The sequence below is a fragment of the Echeneis naucrates genome, chromosome 3 (genome assembly GCF_900963305.1).
Source record: "Echeneis naucrates chromosome 3, fEcheNa1.1, whole genome shotgun sequence".
Taxonomy (NCBI): Eukaryota; Metazoa; Chordata; class Actinopteri; order Carangiformes; family Echeneidae; genus Echeneis; species Echeneis naucrates.
Genome location: NC_042513.1, coordinates 6,143,537 through 6,161,549, shown reverse-complemented (window position 1 = coordinate 6,161,549; position 18,013 = coordinate 6,143,537). Strand labels below are relative to the sequence as shown.

At 39.6% G+C, this 18,013-nt stretch overlaps 1 protein-coding gene across 2 annotated transcripts; it reads left to right on the top strand.

Annotated features, from left to right (window-relative positions):
* The first annotated feature begins 151 nt into the window (after positions 1-151).
* LOC115040917 (immunoglobulin-like domain-containing receptor 2) lies at positions 152-16,657 on the top strand. Of its 2 annotated transcripts, XM_029498052.1 has the most exons (10): positions 152-275; positions 2,193-2,579; positions 4,782-4,901; positions 7,367-7,423; positions 9,216-9,362; positions 9,464-9,631; positions 9,784-9,912; positions 10,300-10,606; positions 11,346-12,063; positions 14,814-16,657. In XM_029498052.1, the coding sequence occupies exons 1-10, from the start codon at positions 158-160 to the stop codon at positions 14,847-14,849; spliced, it is 2,187 nt and encodes a 728-aa protein (XP_029353912.1). In that variant the 5' UTR covers positions 152-157; the 3' UTR covers positions 14,850-16,657. The 2 variants fall into 2 exon arrangements, with proteins under 2 accessions (XP_029353912.1, XP_029353913.1); XM_029498053.1 differs by lacking the exon at positions 7,367-7,423.
* Positions 16,658-18,013: the final 1,356 nt, after the last annotated feature.

The window sequence follows — 18,013 nt, the reverse complement described above, 5'->3', positions numbered from 1 at the left end:
GATGACCATATCTTCGACATGATGATGATGACGATGATGATGACTTTATGTTGAAAAGACAACAACCGGAAGTGTTGTGTTTTATTTTGGAGGTCTTGACGCTGGTCCCGTTATGTTAGCCAAAACTGGCGGACAGAGGCAGAAGCACCGTTCAGGGATGGGGCGAAAAAGGGAAGCAGTGTCCGCTAATCAGGGAACTTCCATCAAATTCAGATGCATGATTTGGAAACACATTCTGACGACGACGTGGTGGATTTTTGTACTTTTCCTGGCAGGTAAGAGAAAAAAAGAAAGAAAGATGGAGAGCAGGTTGTTGAGTTTGGAGTAACGGACACCGTAGGTAATAAACTAACCTGCTCCGGTAAGTATTCACCCTGTTGGGAACAACTCAACTTTTATCCCCTCACTGGAATAATTTTATGTTTTATTAGCCTGTTGTCAGTGACTTTTGCTGTAATAGACACAAGGTATAGTAACAGTTTGAATACTCTAAACTAAATACAGGCAAAAGGTGTTTAGCCTCGCTGCAGTCAACTGTTAAACTGCTTTAAGTCATGTGAGTGATGTGAAGTGAAGCTTTGGGGGTTTTGGATTAGCAGCTTTAACTTTACAAATTTAACGTCGACTATAGAAACATACTCCTCTCAAATATATTTAAAAATGGAAGAAACCGAGGAAATGCATGCAATGCCTGCCTTGGAAATCCGCAGTGCTATTACTCCATGCTGGTCGTTCAATTCTGTTCTGTGTGGTATTAAAAAGGAACATAAGAAAGATGTTAAGAAAAGAATAAGAAAAGAAAAATACGCTTAGACACGGCTCCCAAGATTCAACAGTCTCTGTCCAATATGCCATCAGTTCCTGTCCTTCCCCTCCTCCTACTTTTATTTTCTGCTCTGGCTTTGGGTTCCTCTGAAAAACTAATAAAGCTCAGATCACCCCTGCAGCTTGTAAGACTCAGACTACTAAACCTGCTCATTTTGTTTTCGTTCCAGTTATCAGAATTTGTATATTAACATTCTCCCTGAGGAATTTATGTCTAGTCAACTTGGTTGGGGCAGACTGTTATATATTTTTAAATCATGCAGTTGCAGCCAAACTTTAGACTTAAACTTTAAAACCAAACTGGCCTTCAAAGTCACAGCATGAAAATACACCTACGTCTACACAGTAATCTTATCAGCTGGTAAAATGAATAAAAGCATGCAAGTCGATTCTGTGTTGATTTAAATGACGTGGGTTGTTTGTGAGACATATTTACATCTTCCAATTTTAGGCTTCCTCTATTATTTATTCTGTGAGTGACAGGATTGCACCGAATTACTATATCAGTTACTGAAGATACTTGTCATAACAATGGACTTTACAGTGTCAAGTATGGTCAAACAAAATTTCTTTAAGAAAAAGGCCAAATCCATGTCTGAAAAAACTTCAGATAGTACAACAGTTTTGACTGATCCCAAGACCAAAACTTAAAGATATTTGATTTACATTGAAGACAACAGTACCACATGTTCAATTTGAAGACGCAAAACCTGCAAGTATTTGTAATTCTTGTTTAATATATCACGCAAGACCTCAATCAATTATGAACCAAGAGAGAGCCTTCATAACATTGTGCCTGGTGTTGCTTATAGGCATGTTTAATAAAGTTGCGTAATTCCGCACAGCAAAACTTTATTAATAAAACAAAACATTGGATTGGATTAAGTGAAATGGCACCTTTCTCCACCCTGACCTCATTCGGTTCAGTCACACCTCCCACTGTTTAGCCTGAAAAAAACAGACTCCTACACAACTGCAGGACACACAGATGTTTTGGGGTGTGTGTGTTTTTTTCATATGGTCGTCCGTCCGATGTGTGTTGATGTTTAACTGCCAAGCTCAAGCTTCTGTTCATCATGTGACTCAGAGTTCTGCTGCCTCAGTAGGTTGAAAACAGCTTCAGCTCAACTCAGCTCACGGTTAGATTTCATAGAGCAAAAGCACCCGAAATCAGTTTTAGCACAACTTTGTTCTCTCACATTTGTTTTGACTCAAAACAAAGTGTTGTTTCATTCTAGCTTTAAGTAAAATATGTTAATAAGCAAATACGTAAAACTTCTATAACTTAGGTTCCTGCAGATTTTAGGATTGCAGTATTTTTGAACTGATCTTTACTGGTCTTTCTTAATTTACTCCTTCTCCCACAGGTGTCCTTCCTCCCTGTTGCTCAGGGGTCGACGTGTATGTGAGAGATGAGAAAAGGTATGCCGTACTGTTCCAGTCAGTGGTCCTGCCTTGTCAGTACACCACTGTGTCCACACAGACCCCTGTGGTACAGTGGGTCTACAAGTCATACTGTCGCGATCGTACAAGGGACTCCTTCAGCTTCAGTGAGAGCTTCAGTGGAGGCCCAGGAGGAGGTGGGCTGTTGGGTGGAACAACAGGCGGTAGTGGAGGGTACCAGGTGGGCATGACAGCAAACTACCTGGACTGCTCTGACAGCAGCCGGACAGTCCGAACTGTGGCTTCCATCTCTGGCTCCTCAGTCACATTATCAGAGTACTACAAGAACAGAGACATCTCCATCATCAATAGTAAGACTTCTGCAGTACAACCTGCATTTTTGCTTCTGCTTCTCTGTTGTCATCACTAAAGGTTATGCCAAGTCTTTTTTTTTTTTTTTTTAATTTAATCCCAAATTAGCTATGCTATGTTAGGCTACCACATTTTCTTAGTGTTACAGACTGAATTTAAGAACCAGCTTTTGATGGAATTCCTGTTCACCTGTTTGCAATTGGCAAGCTGTGCTGAAGCCAAATAACAAATATAAACTCCCAGCAACCCTATGAGACCAAGTCAGAAATCTTTCCTCAGTCTTGGTCCGAAGAATGTTGAATGTTTTTGCCCATCTGGTTTAAGCACTTTTCAGATTTTTTTCAAATCAGATCCAAAATATGGTCTTATTTCTTCCTCTGTCAAGCTTGGTAATTTTTATGAAAGCCATATATCAAAGAATTGGCCCACTGTTCCCACAGACTAGTCAAGGAACTGCCCAAAGGCGGCACAAGAGACAAACTAGGCTTTACCATAAACTTCACCAAGCTTTCAGAAAATTCAGGTTATATCTCTTAGAATTAATATACACAACTGTGTGGTATGTCTGTGTATATTCTCATTCATCCAGACATTGTGTGGTGGGGGGTTGTTTTTATGCGACTTACACTCACTCTCACGCCAATAGCCAATTTAGAGTCACCAATCAACCTAAGCTTGCATGTTTTTAGACTGTGAGAGAAAACCGGAGTACCCAGAGGAAGCCCACGGTGAGAACATACATGAGCTGTACAGAGGTGCCTCAGGCCCACGAATCGAGCCCATGACCTTCTTGCTCTGCCGCTATAGTAGCCACATAAGCCCATGTTTGCGTAAATACATTAAATACTACAGTTAAGACTGTAAAAAAGTTACACAAGGCCATTATTTCCAACTTTATCCAGTAATAATAAACATTACATTACATGTACACATTATTGTTGGTCTAACAGTGGAAAACCTTCCCATTGTACAATAGATTGCCGCCAGGAATGAACTCTTTGCCCCATAGCCTGTTCCTGTGGTCTATATTTCCTTGGCATTCAAGGATCATCTAAGGGCTGTGCTGTGCATGTGTTTGTGTGTGTTTGCAGGCAGATTTATGGAACTCTAACTCTGGCTGAAGAATGAACTTTCTCTTCACCAGCCAGGAACACAGACAAAAGAAGCGATTTTCATGCTGTCCCCTCATTCATCCTGACCTCTCACTTCTTCCCTCTGATGTACTTCAACGTCCCACTTTTTATTTTTTACTCTCCAGAGCTCTCCACATTCCACCATGCACACACTAATTTCTCTCACTTACTCTCAGTCTTTCTATTTCTCTATCCTACTCCACCTCCAGCCCTGAAACAGGTTAGTGTAGTCATGATGAAAACAGTAAAAGCTTCAAATTCTTCCTTTGGAGACACCCAGTCATCCATACAGATCCTATTCAGAGTCACAGGGATGCTGGTGTCTGTCTCAGCAAGTAGTCACAGAGGTTTCGTCTTCTCATGATCACATGGTTAACACAGACAAACCAACACATTGACTTCATTCAATGGCCATTGAAAAATTGGCAGTCCATCTGACTCCTTACTGTCTTTCATTTGAGGAAAGATAAAATGAACCAAAAGAAAGCCAACACAAGGTAGCGTTAAATGAAATGCCAGGAGAGGAGTCACTATGGCCCAGTCTGGTCAGGCTGTCTCTTTTCCCCCTTCCTCAGCCAACAGAAAAGGAAGTGAATTATATCACTTCTTTGCATTTTCTCTTCAATGCATCTACATTTGTCTTGGGTCGTTTGTGGATTTTTTTGGTGGATCTAGTTTTCTGAGTTTGTTGTGAAAGAATTAAAGTGATCTTTAACCCTAACTGACCCCTGTGGGTGGTCATATAGGCCCATCAACTGAAATCCAGACCTTGTCATCCAACATCAGTGTTCAACCTCATTCCTGCTTTAGTGACTGATCCCTAAATCTTGTAGAAAGTCTGTGATCCTTGGTTTTCCATATACCCTTTAAAATGCAGAGATATCAACATTATTGATTTGAAATAGTTTTTTACTAACTCCAAAAGTGGACAATTTACATGTTTTGGAAGAAACATGTAAATTGCTTCCGTTTTTTTCTCTTATATGATTTTACATTTCTATACATTGGCATCTTAAAACTGTGAGAATTTTTTCCTCAATCTTTGATATTCAACTTTTTCTCCTGCAGAGGCAGACCTGAGGATTGGAGAGGTCCAGTGGGGAGACAGTGGAGTTTACATCTGTAAAGTGGTCATATCTGATGACCTAGAGGGACAGAACGAAGCCTTTGTGGAGCTGTTGGTTCTGGGTAAGATGCACCTACATTTACTCAATGCCCATTGGAGAGGACTTTAGTTTTGAAACAGCAACGATTGTGCTATTCCCCAAAAGAATCTTTTCTGTGTCTCATCGATATCTATTTAGTTCAAATGGCATACAAATTTGACAACACTTCACAGTTTCAGTGGGAGATTATTGTTGAACTTTGACCTGCAAATTCAATGGTAGACAAATTGAAAAAATGTATGACAGAGTGACTGATTGTGGCATTATCCAAACACTACTGTTTTATACAGTATTAGGCTACCCTGTCTCCTCCATGGACATCCCACCACAACAATGCCTTTATAGATTGACCCTCTCATCACCATCAGAACAATACAAGCTCATTAATCAGCTGATTAATGCCAGGCATTGGTACATCTATGGCAGCCTCATGTTATGTGTGACAATTGCATCTTCTCATACAGTATGTGAATATATAGGACCCTGTGATGAAATATTATTACTTCCCAATGATCACCATATGCAAGACTCCAGCATTAAGAACTCACACTATTTTTGGCATGTGCCTACGTACATAAGTTGATGTGTGTGTGGGTTTTTTGTCCCATGTTGTTAAAGTATCTGTAATGTGTGGTTTTACAGTGACAGTGTAGTTTTCTGTGCTCAGTTACAACAAATGTTACCATGACAACAGTTGAGACACTATGTGGCTCTCAGTGCCCTAATTCACTTGGACGCTGAACTTTTGCTTGGCTGGCACTCAGAGACTTATATGTTTGCACAAAAAGATACACACATGCATACACACTCAACAAAACATACACAAGTACTGGACAAGAAGCTTTGGAAAGATTTAAGTTTGTTCGGAATTCTGTTTAGGATTGGGTACAGCCTCAGTATGATAGTATGTTACAGATAATGATAGGATAAGACGCAATGAAGATGCCTTGATTTTCTTGCTGATGTGCCTTTTGCAGTCTTAAAGTTGGAATGAGAGACCCTAAATCCACCTTGGTTTAGCTAATATATGTATATGTGAGGCACTTGCTGTGTTTCCATAACAGCAGTTGGGGCCACAGCGAATAGATCGAGGGGCTCCTTTGTCTTTTTAGCAAATGGCTTCACAGAAAAGAAGACAGGGGAGATTTAATGATGTGGAGGGGGGTGGGGAGGGTGACAAAGGGGTATGGTGATACAAAGATGGAGGATGACACCATGTGAAATTAAATACTTGACTGATATGGATGTCTAAGAACTCAGTGGCTGAGAAAAGAAATAGAAGAAAAAAATCAGTGTAATTTTTTTTTTTCATCAAGCAGAATATACTCCCTTTATTAACCAAAACTTTGATAAAACATTGAAATTTGTATTGCAAATTTGATATGAGCAAATTAATCTTGAGTGTTTTGGACACCCAGTGCAAGATTTGAGCATTTCATCCAGGGAATTTAATAGTGTATAATATACAAACAGTACCCACATACTGTAGATCAACATAAAGAGTAAGGCAAGAATATTTGAAACTAAAGCTTGGTGGATCACCAGCCTGCATCTGTTAACAATACAAGTGAGCTGCCTCTTGAGCAGGAGCCAAACAGAAGATGCACAACACAAGTAATGGAGGTGCCTCAAATGCAAAGATGCACATTTTGGTGTTTCTTTTTAATTTGTGTGGTCATTTAGCTTCTTCGGAAGAACTTCAATAGGTATCTTTCTCTTTTCATATCCAGCAAAGAACATGTTTAGCCTCCCAGAAAGATACTAAAGTAAGGTATGTGCAATGTCAGCCAGAATTTGGCCAAGAGGGTCAGTTCAGCCTGCTCCCTGTTTCTCCAGCCCTTCTCTCACACTCAGCACACCTTTCCTCCTCTCTATGATAATCATACCGGCAACAGTAAAACACCAGTTTTTTGTTTATTTGTTTGTTTGCTTTTTGGACCTTGCAAGCTTAAGCTTCAGGGGTCACATAGACATACATTTGAACAAAACATATGTTTCATATATAAGACAAGCCAGAAAAGAGAGGAAAAAACTTATTTGCAGTTATTTTTTTATTTTTTTGGCCCTGGATATGAGTAATGTTCCCACCTGTGGTTTTTGCAGCTCTGCATGTAACATTACTCACAGCTCTTGCCCTTTAGTCATGTTATCTTCATGACAATGATTCATGTTCCAGTGTGTCTTCTTATCAGACAGATAACTTTTCAGTTAATTTAAAAATCTGATGATCTGTAATTCACTCTGATGTGGAGACTTTCTGGAACAAGAACAGAATGTCTTCTGATGCATGCTGCTGTTGATCTGCCAACTCTTTCTTTCCACGTATCTATTGTTTTCTCATTCTTTCCATATCTCTTTGTTTTGGAGCTCCTTGTGCATGTTGCCGCAGCAGTAACTTCTTTGAATCAATCATTACACTTTAAATCATTCCAATTTCCCCACTCTCCTCTCTTTTTTTCTCCTCACCTCTATTCTGTCTTTCTCCAGGTTTCTCAGGTGTGCCAGAAGATCTACTGCCAGACTTTGATTTGAAGATTATGCCAGGTAGGGGCATAATGTGTTCTTCCCCTCCCCTGCTGCCTTTCATTCGTACTAACCATACTGACTGCTCTAAACAGGGGTGTAGGAACCAGTTGGATGCTGGTGGTGCAGGGCACAATCTATGGATTAGTTATTCCAGACAGCGTAAGAAACTTAGAAAAAGAGACCAACAATGCATTTTGAACAGAAAGTTAGACTTTTCTCAGCCATTGTTCCTGTGCAAAACAGCTCTGATCCTGGCAAACTGATTCCCATTTTGCATTAGCAAACAGTTGTTTGGGAATCAAATTTTAAGAGGACTCAGAGCCATTTTTAGCCCAACAGTCCTATCCATACTTGTCAGATAATGAGTGAGCTATTACTCCCACTAAGATGAGCTGTGCTGGTAAACAGCTATTAGAGTTATTACAGTTATTTTTGGTCGTGGTTAACGTGTTATCCCACATTATTTGGACACTACCCTGTAAACACTTAGCAATCGAGTGGGAGGGAGGGTTGGTTATGTTACATCAAACTCCAGAAATCTTGTTTGTGTGAAATGATAATGAATGAACGGATTTTGTGGAAATACATCCTAAAATGACTTGGTATGATTCACTCAGCCACAGTGATTAGTGTGAGCTTATCTCTCATGTTCAGAGTTACGTTAGCACATGTTGTTGTTGTTCACATTCCCTCCCGCAGTGTTCTGAAGTTGTGTGTGTGTCTAGGAGCCAAAATAGTTTAAAATTAGATCACATTCCATGTTGTAACAGCCAAATCTCCAGTATCTTACGGAGCACCATAAACTGTCTGTTTCCTGTGTGTGTGACTATCATGTTTGTGGTTGGTGTCTGTGCAGACTGTGTGTGTCTGCAAGACAAAACTGACCTCGGTTTTGAAATGATTTCCTTATATGCATTCTCCTTCCCTTTCCAGTGTGTTGTCTTTATTGAAAGATAAATTATCTTATAGTATCTGTAGTACTGAGTGAGTATCACTCACTTCACATTTTATATCAATCCTCTTAATTCTTGTTGCAATTGACATTGTGGTTAGGAATTTTCTCGATTAGTTGAAGTGAAGCTTGGGCAATATGATGTTCAAATTAAATTTATTTTCACTGATAATTATCTGATACACATTAAATTAACTGGAGTGATGGGAATAACAGTGTTAAAATGCTGTTACTTTTTCAGTAACTGATAATCTAACTAATTACTGTTTCCATCGTTAAAATTCCATTACCATTACCAACAATTACACGGGGTATGTTACTATAATTGATCTTATTAAACTCTTGTCACCATTGGAACAAAGTTAATAAAATTCAAAGATAGCATTTACATGTAACTGTGTTACAGTAAAGTACAGACATTCAAAAGATTTATCTTAATAATGAATTGCATTAGGTGTCATTTTAATTCATTTAAAAATATGAAAATCTGTGTTTTTATAATAAACAATTCAATAAACTGTTGTTTTAAAGTTCCAATAAACAATTTACCTTTATAATGCTGTAACTCAATTTCTAACTAAATTTATTTTTGAGAGCAGTAACTATTAACTAATTACTTTTTTACTTTTTTAAAGTAATGTGCCCAACAATGACCTCAGTTAACTTTGGATCATTTGAGTTTGAAGCTTTTAAGTAAGAAGAGGATTTACAGGAGTGCACTACTATTGACTTGAATGTTCTTTAACACAAACAGCCTCATACCAAGTACAACTATCCTCTGGATCAACTCAAGCTGTTCCTATATGCACTAGTATATATGCAATTATTTATGAGATTCTGGGTTGTGTATGCTTCCAGAGTGGGTGTTTGTGACTGCGGTGGCACTGGGCAGTGTGTTATTCCTGCTGTTGGTTGGGATTTGTTGGTGTCAGTGTTGTCCTCACTCCTGCTGCTGTTACGTCAGCTGCTGGTGCTGCCCTGACACATGCTGCTGCCCCAGACACTGTGGGTACAAGCACACACAAACAAGTTTCAGAATACTGACATTGTTAAAATTAAGTTTGTTTTATCGAAAGGCTAAAAGGGATCATGTGCTGCTTTTTTAGTGTACGAGGCAGGTAAAGGCATAAAGACAGGCACCACAACCCCTCAGACACCTGTGTACCCTCCATACTTTGTCTCTGGTGTCCCAACTATGGTTCCCATTGCTCCTCCCTCTCTAGTGGACAAAATGTCTTCTGCCCCACCTTCAGATGGCAGCCTATTCACAGCAGGTAAGATCTTAAACTTTGTTAGCAAGCTAATCTCCAAAATAAATGGTGGGCTAGAAAAGATGCAAAAATGCTTGTATGGTCCCCAGACCACAGTGGACACATACATGTAGACAAACAGATGCTATGCTGATGGGTCAAGTGTGTTTCTCCAGTGCCGATGCATGCTGTAGGGATACCCTACCGTGTGCCTTCACCACAGGATCAGGACTCTCTCAGGGTGTTACAGTATGTAGAGAAACAACTGGCTCACTTCAACCCTGCCAGGTCCAGCAGCCAACAGTGTAAGCTTCATAAACTCATCCTGTGGCTCTGCTCTTTCAAACAAAATCCTTCAAAACACTTGTCAGTCACTAGAGACAGCATGCTCTGCTGTTTATTCTGGTGGTAGTGTCTTTTTGACTTGTGATTTTATTTCTTTTACCTTCTTCTGTCTTGCCATACTCTCTTGTGCTACTAATTTTCAGTTGTGATACAGTGGCAGGTGTGCATGCCTACTCACATGCCTGGAAAAATTACAAGTCTCACGCCAATATTGTGTAATTTCTTGCAGACCTAAACTGACTTTCTTTGTCTGGACCTTCTTCCTATTGGAAAAATCTTCTTTCCAGTTTCCTGTCTCTTTGTTCGGGTGTTCATCATTGATTAATTCTTTTATATTAATCCACCAGCATGCAGTCTGTCTGAGCTCAGCTCTCTCCATGAAGGAGAAACTGGTTTCCGTCAAACATACCGCAATGTCCAGAAGAAAGCTCTGCCTGCGATCCCTGACAATGATCTTCAGCCTGAACCTCAGCGCTATCATGAAAGCCACAGCCCAGAGCGTTACCATCATCGTGATGACCCTGAGGCAAGACAACGCCAGGAAGAGCTTCTTCTTCAGCGTCGATACAGCGACGACCCTCCATCATCCTCTCAGTCACGCACACTTGGCCGTAATCAACAGCAACAGCACCATAGCAAGGACAACCACACCAGGTCAACACCTCTGAAGGCGCAGATTCTGTACACACTTCAATACATACATATGAGAGCCTGTGAATTTCAAGGAGTTACAACAAGATGACAACTGTCTCCAAATAAGGCTCACAGATCTAAGTTAGGTAAAATGAAGTATAATGCCGAAGAGAACCCATAATATAATGTCCTCATAGCAGATGGGTCTCTGGTAAAGTACTCCCATCCGTTTTTTTGTCTACCACTTACCAACTGTCAAAATATTAAACAAGATAAGGAACTTTATTACTGCTACTATAACCACCCCTACTACTAATAATAATAATCATATACCACTTATCATTACTGTTGTACCTAAAATTATCAGGGCTGTCTTTCATAGGCAAGAGAAAAACTAATAATATTGTATCAATAATAATAATTTTTGAATGAACAAGCATCCCTGCACACACACACACACACACACACACACACACACACACACTTCAGGACCCTGTATATTGTAAGCAGGCATTATAAGCTGTTGACTCTGATTGGCTCAGCCAATTATTGTTATTTGCAGTGTTACCAAAAATGAAGTTGTGGCATGCCATCTAGATGAGGACATTATGTATCTTTTTAAACTCTCATTTCATCATACATTATAACAGCAAGACCGAGTTATTAGCAAACAGTTCATATCCACTGATAATATAAAAAAATACCAAAAAATTGGCCAGGTTCTAATTCATACATTATACTGTCTTCTCTCCTTTTGCAGATGGAACCCTCGTTCAGAGCATCTGCAGAGAAAAACGTACCGCTCTCTGGATGAGCTGGAGGAGTTTGCTACCTCTTACAAGAACAGGGGAGGGAGAGGGGCAGAGAAGAGAGAAGAAGAACAGGGAGACTATGAGATGGACTTTCTGGAGTTCAGTCGATATCCTTCCTACCGCCAAGGTCCTCCTCAGCATTACCACAACGATGAAACTGAGCTTGGAGAGGGCAGGGACTGTGAAGATCATGCCAAATGGCGCAAGAAAAACGGACGTAACATAAGCCCACTTCCCTCACCCAAAAAGAGGAGGGGCACTTGGGATAGTGATCGTCCTGTTCCACCTCCTCCCAGAGTCAGTCCGCCATCCGCTTCCTCTCAAGAAAAGGACTATGACGGCACATTCCTCAACAGCCTGCTGGAGCGTAAAGCAAAGTTGCGTGGGGTTGGGCTGGGTAAGAGTGGAGCCCAGGTTGAAGAAGACTCAGACACACCCTCAAAGGGAAGTTCGAAAAAAAGCAGCGGAGAATCTAGTCGACACTGCAGCCGCTCACCTCGTAACAGGCCTGACGGAAAATCTGTGTCTCCTTATTCTGACACAGAGCGAAACAGAACTGATAGGCCATCTCCACAGCTACTCCCAACACACACGCGCTCCTCTCAGCCTCCTGCCCATCCTGTGCCTGGCCGCAGAGAGGAGCCCAGAGACAAACCTCGGAAAGTGGTGAGTTGAATTTAAACCTAGAAATGATCAAAACGACTTTTATGTGGTTCTGTAAATTTGCATAAACGGCAGTGAGTATAACTTACTCAATTGCATCTTCTCTGGGAATTGAAAACAAGTTGATGTTGAGTAATTTATGAAATCTTTTTAGTTGAATGTGAACATGAGGTTCACCAGTATTTAATGCTCCATGATTTTTCCCTTCGATTAAGGGAGTCTGCTAAGGCCTTACCATTAAAGGAATTTCTCCAAGGGTTATAAGAATCTTTTGCAGCAACTAATCCTGTTTCCTTCAATGAAACCAGGGATTGGGTTTATTCCCTGTACAGTGGTTGCAAAGAGCTGAAAGATTGGAAGTAGAGGTTGAATTTATAATCATTTAGTAACTACAGTATCAGGTAAAGCAAGGACCTGCTGAGTGAATAATCATAATCTAGGCAGGAATTGGATGCTTGTCCATTCTTATTAAAACATTTAATAATTATTATGTTGTAGGCTCTCTGAGATTATAATGGACAGGCAGTCAAGAGAGGTAGAGACCGAAAAGAGAGGAAGCAGTGATGTGAGAGCAAAGCCAATGAATAAGATGTTTGGTGCTGTTGAAATTCATGAAGTGAGCTAAGAGAGACATAGCTCATCAGTCAGCACAACATTAAATGTATGCAGAGATCAATGAAAAGCATTGTCTGTCAGTATGTTAGGCCACCATAAAAGCTGATGCTTTAAGATGGTGATATATGTGTGTATGTTCTCTAGATGAGACATTATGACATTCTTTGTGCATTAATAACCACCTTTGCAGAAGGTGCATGACTCTTTTATCTTTTCATCAAACCTGCACCTTGAGAGTTGTCATGTGAACTGAATTATAGCATATCCACCCAGGCATTTAGCGGTGTCATGATTCTTCAAATCCAAGCCATTTTTAAACTACCGTAGTATAGTTTGATCTAGGGCAGCATGGTGACATCGTGCTGTTGCCCCACAATAAGAAGGTGGTTTGGTTCCCATCCTGGGTCCTTTCTGTGTGGATTTTCCATGTTCTCCACGTGCCTGCATGGGTTTCCTCCCACAGTCCAAAGACATAATTTTTAGGTTAACTGGTGACTGTAAATTGTCCGTAGGTCTGAGTGTCAGTGGTTGTTGGTCTCTGTCTGTCTCTGTGTGTTGGACTGTTGGCTCTGGTGGACTGACGACCCCGCCCTCACCCAGTGTGAGCTGGGATTGGCTACAGCACCCCCAGCGACCCAGAAACGGTTGAACGAATGAATGAATGAATAATCTAATCTAGGGTCGTATCATAGGTTTTAAGCCATGAAAACTCATTACATTTTTTTATTCTTATGTCATAAGATGGCCTGCATGGTGTCATGATTGATATAATCCCTATCATGTATTTGCAATCTACCACCCTAAAACCTTATTGTCAAATTTAAATAACTTTAAACTTAAATAACAATATCTTGTAATAATAACTTGCTTCATCAGTAAACCAAAAACCTTGCTGACTGGTAACTTAACATAGATGAAGGGAAACAGTTGGTAGTAAGATGCAACCTGCTTGCCATTTCATAGCATGGTTCCAATATGCTAATTCAGGTCTTAAATCTCAGGGTTTTCACAACTAAATAAGGTCGCATGTCTGATGCAACAAATAACTGTGAATTCTGTGGAAGTTTCAATTTAAATGAGAAAGGAAGAGTTCAAGTGAGATCACCATGTTACCAGCATTTTCTTTTTTTATAGAAAAGTCTACTCCTGTATGATGCCTGTGGAGATATCGTACAGTCTTTGTTGTGTTGCCTGTGGAATATGCTACACGCACAAAACAAAGCTTAAAAGCTGCAGCATTGTTGTCAACAATGCAAACTTTGTTGACATAACTCGGGGAAAGAGCAAAGTGTTTGCACTCTGGTGATTTCAATGAAGCAGGAGGATCTACGAGTTTGGTTAATCTATCATCTATATCAGCAGTGATAGATGGTGCTGTTTAAATGGCTGCAGATTAAAATTAGAGGAGGTCATTTTGACCTGATGCACTTGATCATGTCTTCTTTCCCCTCTTGACACACCTGTGGGACGTGATTTTGGGTGCATGACTACATGCTCAATTCCACCTTTGATTTCGAAGACAAAAATTGTGATTTAATTTCAAGGGATATTCTGATTTACAATTGAGCTTGTGACACCCCTATTCAAGTTCATGGGAAGAACTCCAAATGGATTACATAGAGAAATGAATATGTTTTTAAGTACCTTTTATGAAACGGTATTCAATATGCAATATTCACCAGGCTTCCAATTGTAAGGTTGGGAAACTCCTACAATGAGTATACAGTACAAATTACGTTTGTAGGCTTTGAGTAAGTGTTGTTGTACTTTTGACAGGTCAGGTTCAGATGCAACCAGAATGAAAACTAGGTAGAATGCTCCGTTCTGTATCTAAATACTCTCTCTAACATATAACTGGTTGGCTCCCCACTGACAAACCTGGGTCAAAATGGTATTCAGCATAAAAGATTTTCTGTACGAAAAATACTTTATGGTCAGAGTCGGCTTTCTGGCTTTGAGCTAAGGCATAAAAAAATAAAAAAGTTGAAATTCAGTTTGTCCCAGCTCCTACCTCACGTTACTAACCTTGTTTGGCTAATGTCCACTGCTTCTATGCTGTCCCATTCCCCTAAACAAAATATGTTTTGGTGTAAACTGTCTGCTGTTGTTAATGACCCAGCTTTTTTAAACTTCACCAGGGCACTCAGCTGAGCCGAGATTCCCTCATTGTGTGATCACCTGAGAGACTGAAATCCTTGAGCGGGGGCAGCCATGAAACTTAATGGGGACTGTGCATCAGCTGATAAAAGATGACCTTGAGGGGAGAAAGCTGAACCAAGACCAATGAGCGAAGGAATGAATGACAGATACACTTTCGCTATCAAGAATGTCACTAGGATTTTTTGTCTGTCGCAACGTTGTTGAGTGATGAAGTCATAACGATTCAATCTCTGTCACTGGCTTGCCTCATTGAAATCTCAGAAGGACTAACAGTGAACTGATGTGGGGTGGGTGTATGACCTGGGCTGTCCTTTTGAGTAGGACAGTGTTAGCGCCCCCCCACCCCCACCCATTCTAAAAGCCTCTGAGGCAGAGACTTACTTTACGCTTTTTTCACAATGAGTGCATTCATTTCCATTTGATGAGATAGTTACATTTATATAGCTCAGTTGCAGAATAGATGTATATGGCAACACCATTATTATAAAGGACATACTGTAGCTTCAAGTGTCTTAACAATACACACACTGTGTTCATTCAGTAACAGATAAAGCACCTAATTCAGAAGGATTTAACCAAGAGACTTTATTATTAACTAAATCAGTTTGTTGATATGATATGTATCGACAGAGGGGATGGACATTATGATGATTGAAAAGGACAGTAACTCTTAGAGCTGTGTTGAACCAACTCTGAAATCAAGATAGAGCTTGACCCGCTTTTCCTCAATCTGCATCTCCCAGTTCCATGTGCAACATGCAAACTGAGGACCCAGAACTGGACCCAGAACCTTCTTGCTGTCAGGCAGTGGCACTAGCACGCTGCCCTATATCATTTTTATAGCTTACAGTTTTTCTGTTTTGGCTTATAGCTCTCATCAGATTAGACATTATAAGTAAAAAAGCTCCGCAGTAACAAAATTTATAAGCCATATAGCAGCAAAGGCACTATATTCTACATCAAGATTTTAAAGGCTGGGTAACATGAAAAGGCCAACTACTGGACTTTAGTTCATCAGGTCGACATAAAAAATAACACATCTACAACTTGATTTTTATATATGTATATATATGTGTGTGTGTTTTGTTTTGGGGTTTTTTTTAACATGAAAGGTTTGAACTGCCACCGCCTGGAAAAACAATTTTTTTTTTCTGTACACTTGTTCTATTTATGTGTGAGGTGTGATATGTTATTTGTAAATGATAATGTTTGTCCAAGAGATCTACTGCAACTGTGTACATAAATTTAAATACCATTGCTTTGATAACTGTAATTCAAGCTTTTCTTATCACTAAACCAACATGTGTTATCTAACAGCTACACAAGTTTACAAAACACACATTTTACCTACTGATTACTGAATCCACATCTATGAGTTTTATTATTTCCTCTGTTGCAACATTACACTGTGCATTATTTCAGTACTCTTGCCTCTGTGGTGGGCAGGTTTGTCTTAAGAATGTGAAGTTTTATCTGCTTTCTGATGCTAACAACAGTGTGTGGTTTGTTTTGTGTGTGTGTTCGAAAGAAAAGGAGAGATGACTTTATTTTTCTGTAAAGGAGACAATGAGTAATTGAGTATGACTCATGTCTTTGTTCATTGTTGTAACCACACGCTGTCTTCACTCACTGCTGTCAAATTCACATAGAATTTCTACTAGCTCAGCCACAGAGATCGACTCTGTTTCTTATTCACATACAGAATTTGTCTTCTGTGCATTAAGTGCCTTAAGTATATGTGTAATAAAACAGCAAGATGATGGATAGTAAACAGCACAGGCATCAAAACCAGCAGTTATTTTCTGCACATTTCATCATCAAATAAACTCAGCTGTAATCTGAACCCTGGACTTTTATTTTGAGTTTATTTTATTCTTTCAGATGTTCAGATGGATGGTTTTTAAGAAATCATGGCTCACAGACGTCGGTGGAATATCATCATTGATTCTGATGCTCTTGACTCTTTCTCTGTCCTGTTATTTTATACTTCAGCACCATTCACATTTTTAGGGAAATGCTGTATTGCTTCCACAATATGTATATGACACTCATAGTTTTCAATTATTTTAAACAAAACAAAATGAGCTTATAAAACCTTCCATCTTTTTTTTTTATTACATATTAAGTAGTTAATATTTGCCTCACAGCAGATAATATAGTTAGGCATATTAATCCACAAGTAATAAAAATCCAACTATGATAACATCAGACTCAGAGGGGACATTCTTCCACATAACAATTTTGCATTTTTTAGTCACTACTGGGTAAGATAGATGAGGTAAAACACTGAAAGACAAATTCTTATATATTCTTATATTCTTATATAAGAACATTATATAAGAACAACATATAACATTCACAACATTCAAGTAGCCTAAAAGTAATTACTTGAATCAATACAGCCTTTTCTTTCTCCCCAACCTGCGCAACAAAGAAACTTGAATTATGTGTATCTCTTTTCAAATGTTCAAGAAGGATCCTTTCATACACTGGTACTCATAATGATGTGAGTCTGTAGGCAGATACAGCAGCAGTGTATGTTGCTGAATCAACCTGTATCGTGTAAATCAACAGTTCTATTTGGAGCAGGTACCTCTAAAATTGTACTTGTGCTTTAAGGGCAGATGAACAGGAAGCCATGGAGGACAAGGTTTAAACACAGGTTGGATCATGGCAGAAGTTTTAAGGAAAGAAAACAACAGGCAGCAGCAAGTGTAGAGTGGGAGTGGGCTTGAAGAAAAACAATCTCCGAGAATTTGAAGGACTTGGAAAGCACTTCAGCACATCTCATAGGAGCAGCCCCATTCATATGGAGATGGATGCAGTTTCACTCTAAGAGTTAAACTGAAAGAGAAATCACTCAGTGATGAAGAGGCAGCTCACATCAGAACAAATTTAGACTGGCATCTAGTGGATTCTGTTAAAAGCTGCACCTAAATGCTAGAAGCATATACTGTCTTAGATACATACCCAATTCCGCAATTGTGTCTGTAGCTGCTCAAAGTACTGACACACACAAAACACTTCCTAGACTTTTGAGTTTAAAACCCGAACGACTATAGATGGTTGTGTGTAAAAACAATTAGCAAATGTGTGAATCTGATGTACTTTCCATTTCAGGCTCCACTGTTTTCATCAGAACAACAAACCACTGAAATTCAGATTCATTTCTGTCACC

Bases quoted from the DNA above. Each gene is read 5' to 3' on its own strand.
- LOC115040917 (XM_029498052.1), top strand. From the start codon at position 158: ATGGGGCGAAAAAGGGAAGCAGTGTCCGCTAATCAGGGAACTTCCATC. The intron at 2,580-4,781 runs GTAAGACTTCTG...TTTCTCCTGCAG, and splicing joins AGACATCTCCATCATCAATA to AGGCAGACCTGAGGATTGGA. The intron at 9,632-9,783 runs GTAAGATCTTAA...GTGTTTCTCCAG, and splicing joins TGGCAGCCTATTCACAGCAG to TGCCGATGCATGCTGTAGGG.